Here is a 12169-nt window from a genome sequence, read left to right as displayed (position 1 = left end):
CAATGTGACGGAGGGGGTCCCTGGCACGGAGTGGACAATGTGACAGAGGGGGTCCCTGGCACGAAGTGGACAATGTGACGGAGGGGGTCTCTGGGATGACACAGATATGGCGTCCAGAGCCGAACACGGCACCAGTTTTGGGTCAGATTCAGATAATACAGTCCCTTTCAAACAGGCCACAAAACAGTGGCAAGGAGAGAGGAAAATCTATTTGCAAACTCAGTAAAACAATAAGTAGGTACCTTGTTACGTGCAAAATCTGCATAACCAGGGAGAACCAATGTGACTTAAACTATACAAACAATACTCGCAAATTAAAAAGGCACCAAGAATCTGGCTCGTTTCCAAAAGAAGTGAATGAAAAGCAACACAAAAGTGAAAGATAATGAATACCAACTAATGAAGTACTCCAATTCCCAGGGTGTTTTATTTTTGACATGGTCAGCGATCTTATCTGAAAAAAATCCCTCAGGAGGGTTTCAACTGCTGCTTAGATCAGGAGAATCAGCAGATTGAACATGCAAATTCAGCTCAATTCAATCAGGACATCAGGGATTTGGTGTAAAAGCAAAGGTGTTTTATTGGAGATTATGTTGCTTTCAACAGGATCAGAGCTCATAAGGACAGAGGCTTGGGTTCAAACACATCCAAGTAGGTGACAGGAAGTTCTCCATTCATACAAGGGGTCACAGGAGGCACTTTTCTAAGATGGCACCCGACACAAGAAGCTGTAGTTGAGACCATGGAACTCATTCCTTCAGAGCAGAAGTACATGTTCCCATATACAAGGGAATCAGGAAAATTTTTATCATTCAGTAAAGTTGGTGAGTGGAGGACATAATGAATAGGAAAATGTTTTTAACATCGGGTTAGTCTGTCAGAGAGGCACCAGTATGAAGCATGATGGCCGAAATACAAGGTACGCAGAGAACTACATGAAGACAAACAGCACTCAGTTGAAGGGTAGGATCCAAGGTGAGGTTGTGGTGGGCAGCAAAATCTGTGGTAGATCAAGACAGGCTTGGTGTACATGTGTGTAAAATGTCAAGTGTCTGGAAAATAAGGTTGATGAGAGGCAAGCACTAATCACCACGGGATTCTGATATTATGGCAAAAACAGATTTCACTTAAATGAAGGAATGAGCATAGTATCTTTCCTGAATATAAAGAGGTAGGCTCACAGCACTGATGAAGGGAATAGAGCAATTTAAAGGCAGAACCTACCTGATCAGAATTAAGGAGCAGTGGAGGAGTGGTCACCCTTCTGGGTCCAGGCCACTAAATACTTGGGAGAAGATTGAAAGAAATTTGCAGAAAATGAGAAAAAGATGCAAGGACTTTATAGTGGTGATAATGTGGAACTTCAGTAATGCTAAAATTGACTGGAAGAAATATTGTAAATCGAAGAAGAAGAAATGCACTTAAGACTTTCTTGATCAATTGTACTTCCAGTCCGAGGAAGGAGAGAGGACTTGATCGAGAGTAGAAAATGAAGTGAGATGAGTGTGTCTCAGTGAGACATGATTTACAAAACAGCGATCACAATGTCATTAGTTTTAGAGCAGCCAATATCTACTCATTTAGAGACCCTTGAATTCTGTTTGCTTTCTCTGAACAGTCTTCTCAACTAGCCTGGTCATCTTGGCAGCACACCTATTGGAACTACTGGGATGTTTTAGAATTGTGAAACTAAGAGAGAGTGCTCACTGACAGTTTTCTCACTCCACCCCGATCAGGATATAATATTGATCAGGGGTGGAGTGAGTACCACCTCAGTCTCTCTTCCCAGCTCTTTTGGGCTCATTTCATCCACAAAATCCACCACATCATTCCTCTTCTGCACTATTTATTTATTCTTGTAACATAGTAATTTTTATGTCTTTATGTCTTGCACTGTACTGCTGCCAGAAAACAACAAATTTCACGACATATGTCAGTGGTAATAAACCTGATTCTGAGCCACTCAGCTTCCTTTCCTATTCTATGGGCACTGCGAATTTTCTCTATATGGGCATCTCCCATCTCTAAGCCATCACCACCCATTCTGAAATACTCCACTGCAATCAGTTACACAGAAACTACAGCAGGGAGACAGGCACTGAGCCCACAGAACGACGCTGTTTATGGTCGGCACAAGCCTTCTCCACCCCTCTATCTTAATGTTTTACTCTTTTTTTCCTCACTTTGTCTATCCTGCTTCATCTTAAATGTATCAATGCTAATCAGCCCAAGCACTCCATGTGTGCGTGCAAGATTCATGATCTCCATGTAACGTCTTCACATTCATTACAGCACATCTCTACAATCAGTCTCTGGAAAGAAGTTTCTCTTCTTTTGAATTCTCTGCTGACTTCTGTTGATTTTTTAGGATGGAGGCATTGTTCGTCTGGCCAGAATTCATTGCCCCTCCCTTACTGGTCCTGAGAAGGTGGTGGTGATTCTGGTGAAGGTGCTCCCCTAATATTGTTGCGGACAGTGTCAAGGATATAGACCAGCAACCATGAAGAAACAGTGACACATTTTCAAATCAGGATGGTGTGTGACTTGGAGGAGAACCTGCAGGTGGTGTTCCCCTACTACCTGCTGCTCTCGTCCTTGGTGGTGAGGAGGTCGCGGGTTTATGAGCAACTCTATTTATTGCTTCTAGTTCTGGCAATCCTCCTAAATGAAAACATTTTCTCATAGAAACATTTTCTCCACATTACCTTATCAACACTTTGCATCATCTTCAAGAACTATCAGGTCACTTCAGTGCCTACCCAACCTCAACAGGCCAGCCTCACATCTCCCTACCTCTATTTCTTCAGACCCCTAGCCTGTTTGACCTGTTCTCACAGTTGTAGTGTTATCCTTGTTGCTCTCCTTTGCAGATTCTCCACCACCTGTCTCCATTGCTGCAATATTTCACCTTTTTTTCCTTCCAGCAGTGGAGACTCAAGACATTGCAATCTTGCTTCATGTAACTTTGACCAATCCCCTGCCCTTGCTTGCCCACATCTAATTCTGTTTCATCCACCCCCACCCTCCAAATTAGCACCTTCTGCCCACCCTTCCCTTAAATCTTCCAGGAAGCCCTTGCATCTCACTCCCTGCCCTAAAAACATCTGCCTGCACGCTCACACTAACACCCTTCCAGTGGCTGGCTGTGAGGCAATCGTGAAGCACTTGATTGTTTTATGAGTCCTATAAATGCCCTAAGTATCTGCTCTGGGATCTACCTCAATGGAAGCAGAAGGAACTGACCAGTACAGAGACACTATTACAATGAGAATGCGCCAAGTATAGATATTGATGAAAATGGGGCGTTTTCTGTATCTAGAATTTGTATGCTCGACTGGCAGAACTTGACCATGTATGGCTGTAACTTATTTCAGCAGATGAGCAAGTTTGACTGCCCAAGATACAGGAAGGTGAGAGCTGGAGGAAGGAGGATGAAGCTGGCCAACGACTGTTTCTGAGGAACATTAGAGTGTTTGGAAATGAGAGGAAGGAGGTTAAATAATTCAACTACCGTAACCAGTATTCAATGGAATGAGATATTGCACTCATTTCCACTATTAGTCAAATACAGATCTATTCTTAAACAGGCTAAGATCAATACAATTCAAGTCAAATTAAAAAAAAGCACACAGATTTACAATATCAGACGAATGCATGCACCTTAGCTCCAGCAATGAATATAATTACCGCCACTAGCACTGGTCAGCCGTATCAAACCCATTCATCGAGCTAAGAATTGGAATAATCTCAGCAAATGTATTTTTTTGAGGGGGTAGGGCTGCAGAGTGACTGAGTACTCTGCAAGCAGCAGGAGTCACTGATCGAGATGTACAGTATTTCTACCTGAGCAAGAGTTCACATCACTCTTTATCCTTTCACTTCATCTACCAAAGCAATCTACCTGCCTCAACAATTGACTTTTCAGGATGCAGGCACCACTGGTATCACAGTTCAGAACTCTCTCCACAGATACTGCCTGACCTGCTGAGCATTTCCAACATTTCTCATTCTTATTTCAGATTTCCAGCATCTGCAGCTTTCTGCTTTTCAAATCTAATCTGTCTCAAGTACTATGCCTGGCAGTGGATCACACAGCCTATAGACCTCTATAAACATTTATATAGCACCTTTAACACAGTGACACATCTCAAGGCATTTCAGAAGGGCATTGTCAAATATCAGGGCAGATGACTAAAGACGTTTTTGAGAGCAAGGTCAAAAGGCACAGAGGTTTAGGGGAGAAGTCTAATGCTGAGAACCTTGACAACTGAAGTGTGTAAAATCAGTGATGAGAAAAAATATAGAATTGGAGGAAAATGGGTCTTTCGAATGGTTGTGGTACCAAAGGAGATTGCCAAGAAAGTCAATGGCAAGCCCCCTATAATCTCGACCAACACCATCATTTGGGGCAGGAGCTGTTATAGTTTGAGAACACAAGGGTGAAAAGTGAACAGGACCTGAAGCAAGTTCAGATGGGAGCAGCAGGTTTGCAAGGTTTTGTTTACGAAGGTTAGGAGAGGAGAACATTAAGTATTCCCTCTCAATGCTACATCATATACAAATGAATAAGCTAACATCCGAACGTCGTCCCCATACTTATAACACTGGATGAAAGGTATCAAGTAAACAGTTTTGCTGGAAACATTAATAATCTACTGCTCAAAGAACGAAATACCTCCAATCTATCATGAACGGTTTTATGATTAAATACAGAATTACTATACATCATAACACTCTGAAGTTTGATGGTCTCGTTATGCCTGACCATTTTTCTTCTCCAAAGCCTCAATACTTTGTCTATGGCCCAATACCTTGCCTCATAACATCCTGTGACCTAAATCACAGCAGTAAGTCTACTTCTAGTCAACCTATAATTACTCACTTTTTTTAAACCATAAACAAGCCATTCAGCCCTTGATCTACTCCTGTATTCTATTAGATTGCTGGTGATCCATTCACCTACTTTGATTGAAATATAGCTGCATCACACAATGCCTCTTATTCACAACAAATATCAATTGTGCGTAAAAATTTCTGGGCCTAGAAACCTTCTTCATCAAAAAAGCTTTACATTAACATGGAGAAAAGCTGAGAATTAGCAGCATTTTTTGGATTACATTTCAGATCTCCAACATTCAAGGTACTCACCACTTGTAGGAATATTTATTCTGCTGATCAAGCAATATCACATTTACATAGAAGATGAATACTCACTGAATTCTCCAACAAGAGATATAGACTTTGCTCCTGGGGCCCATTCCTTGCAATAAATTCCACCATTAGCCTGTTGGTTGACACCAAAAGATTCGTAGCCACGAGAAAACTTATCAAGACTTCCTTCATTTGCAACGATACTTTTGACCAAACTGTTGAAATTATTGTACCTTTACAGAAGGAAAAAAAGGGTAAATTACTTGTTATCTCCGACATATGTCAACAAAAGCACAGGTAGAATAGCAAAGGAAAATTAAAAGGAGGAGATGGGAGTGTTTTTACTCTATGGATATCAGGGCTTGGTCTGAAAAATGCAGAGTGGGTTGGCACAGAGAGGGTCAGATCTGGAGCCTGGGAAGTCAACACCAGACGGATCTCTCATTTAAAAGGGGAGAAAGCCTTAAACAACATATAGGCAGACCTGCACAACTTCCAGCACACTTCCCACTGATTCAGGGAACATCTCCAAGTTTCCCAACAGGTAACACCTTAGCAAAGGGCACTCACAACTCATTGGACAAGAGGCAGCTCGTTCTGAGTGAAGGCCACCAATCATGCTTAGACTCAGTACCCATGCTGCTGTGAAACGACCGACATTATACAGTTCCTGTTGTTGTTTTGAACTGACAGCACTGTTTGACGTGCTCAGATTTAGTCTGGTTTCTCAGGATCCCTGGCAAAAAGCACATTTCATGCCACTTTTGGTTGCAACCAGCCACCAGTACAACAGGCTTTCTATAAGCAACAGGTTAACCAGCATTGAAATAGATTGATGGCAGCAATGGCAAAAAGAATGCTGGGGTGCCAACTCACACCAGGAGCAGCAACAGCTTATGGCAGTGAAATGGCTTCGCACAACATGCTTGCCAGATTTCACACTTGATTCAGCAACATCTCAGTGGGTTCCACTCTCCCATCTTCAGGTCAGGTTTGCGGCCCACTACAGACTCCAGCAATGCTGATCAGCACTGAAGGAGTGCTGCACTCCCACCAGGTGCTGACTGTGTGAGATCTTTCTGATACAATGACCATTCCTCATTGCTTTGGAATATCCCAAGATGACACAGGCAAGTCACTTTCAGACAGAGTATAGAAACAGGTCCTTTGGCCCATCATGTCCATACTGACCATTATCTATCTATAACTAATCCCATTTCCCAGCACCCAGCTCTCTGCATCAAGCATTTTAGGGGCTCATCTAAAAAAAATGTTGAGAGAGCAGCTGCCTCCAACAACCCCACAGCCACAGAGTTCCAGGGTTTAACCATCCTCTCAAATCCCCCTCCAAATCTCTTACTCCTCACCGTAAACTTATGGGCTCCAGTCACAGACATGTTTGCTAAGGGAAAATATTTCTCACCATCCAGCCTGTCTATGCCCCTCACAACTACGTACAACTCTATCAGGCCCCCCTTTAGCCTACCCTACTCCAATGAGATCAAGCCCAGCCTATCCAGTCATACAATTTCAGAGCATGGAAACAGACCCTTTGGCCCAAATGTCTGTGTCAACTAAGTTGCCCACCTATGTTAGTCCCATTTGCCTGTGTTTGGCTCAAATCCTTCTAAGCCATTCCTATCCACCCACCTGTCCAAATGCCTTTTAAACATTGTACCCGCCTCTACCACTTCCTCTGGCAGCCCATTCCACACACCCACCATCCTCTGTGTGGAAAAAAGTTGCATCTCAGTTCCCCTTAAAATTTCTTCCCTCTTACCTTAAATCTATGCCCCTTAGTTTTAGACTCCTCTACTCTGGAAAAAGACTGTGACCATCCTGAGCCCCCTACGCTCCAGGGAAAACAGTCCCAGCCTCTCCTTATAACTCAAGCCCTCCAGTCCCAGTAACATCCTCACAAACCTTTTCGGCACCATTTCCAGGTTAATGACATCCTTCCTTTAGCTAGGTGACCAGAAAAGCACACAATACTCCAAGTGCAGTCTCACCAACATGATGCCCCAATCTCTGTACTCAATGCCCTGACTGATGAAGGCTAGTGTGCCAAACACCTTCTTCACCACCCTGTCTACCTGTGATGCCACTTTCAGGGAACCATGTGCCTGTACCGCTTGGTTTCTCTGTTCTACAACACTCTCCAGGGCCCTGCCATTTACTGGGCTAGTCCTATCCTGGTTTAACTTCCCAAAATGCAAAACTGTGCATTTGTCAAAATTAAGTTCTACCTGCCATTCCTTGGCCCATTTTCCTAATGGACAAAGATCCTGTTGTAATGTTAGATAACTTTCTGCACTGTCCACAATACCACCAATTTTGGAGTCATCTGCAAACTTACTAACCATGCTAACTATATTCTCATCCAAATCATTAACATATATGACAAGCAACAGTGGGCCCAGCACCGATCCCTGCGGCACACCACTGGACACAGGTATCCAATCTAAATTGGCTAGCTCACCCTGCCTCCCATGTGATCTCACCTTCTGCACCAGCCTACCATGCAGGACCTTGTCAAAGCCTTGCTAAGATTCATGTCAACAATGTCTACTGCCCTGCCCTCATCAATCCTCTTGGCTGCCCTCTCAAAAACTCAATCAAATACGTAAGACATGATTTCCCATGCACAAAGCCATGCTGACTGTCCGTAATCAGTCCTTGCCTTTCCAAATGCTGGTGATCTTGTCCCTCAAAATCCCCTCCAGTAACTTTCCCACCACTGATATCAGCTCACTGGCCTGTGGTTCCTGGCCTGTCCTTGGAGTCTCTCTACAAAACTGAAATGTTACATCTTAGGCAGCATCCTGGTGAATCCCTCCCTCCACCCTCTCCTGCACAACCAATCTTCCTATGGTGTGGTGACCAGAACTGCATGCAGTACTCCGTGACCTAACCGGTGTTTTCTAAAGTTGTACCGTGACCTCCCTGCTCCTACATTCTATGCCCTGGCTGATGAAGGCAAATGTCCCATAGGTCACCATATCTACCCACAATGACTTGGTTAACTTGCAGGATGAGTCGATAGTAATGAAGGCAAATGCAATGCTAGCATTCATTTCAAGAGGACTATAATATAAAAGCAGGATGTAATGCTGTGGCTTTATAAGGTGTTGGTCAGACCACATTTGGAGTATTGAGAGCAGTTTTGGGCTCCATATCTAAGCAAGGATGTGTTGGCATTGGAAAGGGTCCAGAGGAGGTTTACAAGAATGATCCCAGGAATGAAAGGGTTAACGTATTGATATTGGTTTATTATTGTCACTTGTACCGAGGTACAGTGGAAAAACTTGTCTTGCATATCTGACAAGTGGTAGATGGAGTTCAATCCAGAGAAGTGTGAAGTGGTACACTTTGGGAGGACAAACTCCAAGGCAGAATAAAAGGTAAATGGCAGGATTCTGGGCAGTGTAGAGGAGCAGAGGGATCTGGGGGTTCATATCCACAGATCACTGAAAGTTGCCTCACAGGTGGATAGAGCAGTTAAGAAAGCTTATGGGATGTTAGCTTTCATAAGTTGGGGGATCGAGTTTAAGAGCCGCAAAGTAATGATGCAGCTTTACAGAACTCTGGTTAGGCCACACTTAGAATACTGTGTCCAGTTCTGGTCACCTCATTATATGAAGGATGTGGAGGCATTGGAAAGGGTGCAGAGGAGATTTACCAGGATGCTGCCTGGATTAGACAGTATGGATTATGAGGAGAGACTAAAGGAGCTAGGGCTTTACTCATTGGAGAGAAAGAGGATGAGGGGAGACATGATAGAGGTACACAAAATATTAAGAGGAATAGATAGAGTGGACAGCCAGCGCCTCTTTTCCAGGGCACCAATGCTCAATACAAGAGGGCATGGTTTTAAGGTAATGGGGGGGGAAGTTCAAGGGAGACGTCAGAGGCAGATTTTTCACCCAGACAGTGGTGCACTGCACTGGGGTGGTGGTGGAGGCTGATACGTTGGTCAACTTCAAGAGATTGTTAGATAAGCATATGGAGGAATTTAAGATAGAGGGATATGTGGGAGGAAGGGGTTAGATAGTCTTAGGAGTGGTTTGAAGGTTGGCACAACATGGTGGGCCGAAGGCCTGTATTGTGCTGTATTGTTCTATGGTTCTATACCGATCATACAGATCAATTCAATACACAGTGCAGTTACATTGGGTTCGTACAGAGTGCATTGATGTAGTACAGGTAAAAACAATAACAGTACAGAGTAAAGTGTTACAGCTACAGAGAAAGTGCAGTGCAATAAGGTGCAAGGTCTCAACAAGGTAGATTGTGAGGTCAGAGTCCATCTTATCGTATAAGGGAACCGCTTAATAGTCTTATCACAGTGGGGTAGAAGCTGTCCTTAAGTCTGGAGTTACATGCCCTCAGGCTCCTGTATCTTCTACCCAATGGAAGAGGAGTGGAGGATGGATGAGGAGTGTTTGATGGCTCTGGGCCTGTACTTGCTGGAGTTTAGAAGAATGAGGGGGGATCTCATTGAAACCTACTGAATATTGAAAGGCCTGGATAGAGTGGACGTGGAGAGGATGTTTCCAGTAGTGGGAGAGTCTAGGACCAGAGGGCACAGCCTCAGAATAGAAGGACGTCCCTTTAGAACTGAGATGAGGAGGAATTTCTTTAGCCAGAGGCTCGTGAATCTGTGGAATTCATTGCCAAGTCATCGAGTATATTTAAAGTGGAGGTTGATAGGTTCTTGATTAGTAAGGGCATCAAAGGTTACAGGGAGAAGGCAGGAGAATGGGGTTGAGAGGGGAAAATAAATCATCCATGATTGAATGGCAGACCAGACTTGATGGGCCGAATGGCCTAATTCTGCTCCTTTGTCTAATGGTCTTATGGACACATTCAGGGATCCTTGGACATGTCCACCAAGGTCCCTCTGCTCTTTGATACTTCCTAGGGTACTATCATTCACTGTGTATACTCTAGCCTTATTAATCCTCCCAAAATGCATCACCTCACACAGCAGGATTAAACTTTATCTGCCATTGCTCTGATCTGCCATCTTACCAACTGATCAATTTCTCTCTATTACCAACAACTGCCCTCCTCACTATCAAGAGCACTACCAATCTTTGTAGCATCAATGAACTTATAAATCATACCTCCTATACTCACATCCAGATCATTACTATATCTAACAAACAGCATAGGTTCCAGTCCCCGAGGTACACCACGGCGCAAAGATTTCAGTCTCAAAGCAACCCTCGACTAATTTGCCCTGGATCCCATGGGGTCTAACCTTTTGGACCAATTCCCCACGTGGAACCTTGTCACAGGCCTCACTGAAGTCCACATGGACTGCATCAACCACACTGCCTTCATTCGCATACTTTGGTGACAACTATAGAAAAGTTCAATTGGTCAGGCAGGATCTCGCAGAAACAAAGCCATACTAACAATCCCTGCCTCTTCAAGTATAGATTAATCCTGTTCCTCAGACCTTCCACTGACGACAGACTCACTAGCCTATAATTACCTGGCTTATACCTGCTGCTCTGCTTGAATAAATCTTCACACAATGCAATTTCAAACTTTCAGTGCATAGAATTTCATTGTCATTTTGTGGCCCTTTTATTCTTCTTCAACTTGTACAAGAACTCGCATCTTATTTCGTAATCAAAGTTAACAACAAACCTTGTTGCTTCAAAAGGGCATGCATTTTTGCTCTGCTATCAGTGCTAAAGTGTCGTTGATTCAAACAAGCATTGTCCCACAATGCGTCCCTTGAGAAAGTTGGTTGGTGTCAAAACCCATAAGATTGGCCATACATCAAGATGGAAGTACTTTCAGTATTGTAAAACGTCCCAGTGTCAGGTGTGTGGCCCACCCAAACCCAACAACCTCCAGCACATAGAGGGACAAAGGTAAACCAACAGCACCGCTATATCCTGGTCTCTTTCCACCTCACACACCCTGCTGATTGAAGCATTTATTCTCTCCACCAATGGCAGATCATGATTGCACCATGTACCATCCACAGGATGCACTGCAGGCTTACCCAGCCTTCTTCAGCAGCCCCTTGCAAGTCTACGATAGTTGCCAACTGGATAAGGGCAGCAGGAGCATGGGGACTCTACCACCTACATCATGGAACTCCTGACTGCAGGAGAACCTTCAGCCAAGTCTGCAGCAAATCAACCACCTCCTCAAGACAACAGGTGACAACTTTACGCAGAGAAAGAAAAATCCAGAGCCAGCAGACCATAATCACTTCTATGAAAGCTCAGGATCACCTTCTGTAGAATTAAAACTCGCTTGCTTTCTGTACTGCAAAATATCAAACTGCACCTCGCTTGTCTCTCACATCTTAATGTTTTTCCTTGCTTGAGAAACTATACAGAATAGATCTTAATAAAAAAAAGGGCAGGGTTCAAGGAATAATGGATCAAGATCTAAAATTTGAATACCATTTCATTGGAACAATGGGAGCAGGTATAGGCCACTAAGCCCCTTAGACCTGTTCTGGTATTTAATTCAATCGTGGTTGATTTGCACCTCAGCGCCATTTACATTCCTTTGCTTCATCCCTGGATACCTTCGCCCAATCTGTGCTCAAAAGGTCAACCAACCCTCAGCAGCCACACTCTGTAGGGCAGAGAACATTCAATTTCTATTTTCCTTTGTGGAAAGAATTGCTTACTAATTTCATTCCTGAATTATTGGCTACCATGTCAACATTAATTAAAAGAATTATTAGATGGATAAAATGGAGTACACCTTGACAGCACCTGTAATTAACAATTTAAAAAAAACAGTATGTCCTCTGATTCACTATCTCCACAGACAGACAGATCTGCTGGAAGTACAGCACAACCATGCTGACCAATGGGCTGAATGGCCTCCTCCTGGGAAGTATCACTCTTTACTTCTTCGGAGTCAAAAGCCTAAGACTACAGCAATACCCTGATGGTAAAATACACAAGAAACAAGAAAGCTGAAAGGCTATGGTGCAAAAACACACAGGAACGGGACCGATTAGCTAACATTTCCATAC

The 12169-nt window shown here is 43.6% G+C and overlaps 1 protein-coding gene across 4 annotated transcripts in view; it reads right to left on the bottom strand.

The window, feature by feature from the left end:
* Nucleotides 1-12169, bottom strand: part of gbe1b (glucan (1,4-alpha-), branching enzyme 1b) — a 394510-nt gene that overhangs the window by 330567 nt on the left and 51774 nt on the right. For all 4 annotated transcript variants that reach the window (XM_052014127.1, XM_052014129.1, XM_052014128.1 and 1 more), the window contains exon 2: nucleotides 5215-5384. In XM_052014127.1, the coding sequence (XP_051870087.1) occupies nucleotides 5215-5384 (170 nt within the window). The remainder of the gene's footprint in view (nucleotides 1-5214; nucleotides 5385-12169) is intronic.

This window comes from Pristis pectinata, chromosome 4 (assembly GCF_009764475.1).
Source record: "Pristis pectinata isolate sPriPec2 chromosome 4, sPriPec2.1.pri, whole genome shotgun sequence".
NCBI classification, from domain to species: domain Eukaryota; kingdom Metazoa; phylum Chordata; class Chondrichthyes; order Rhinopristiformes; family Pristidae; genus Pristis; species Pristis pectinata.
The sequence above is the reverse complement of the archived record's forward strand: the minus strand, read 5'-3'. Positions and strand labels throughout refer to the sequence as shown.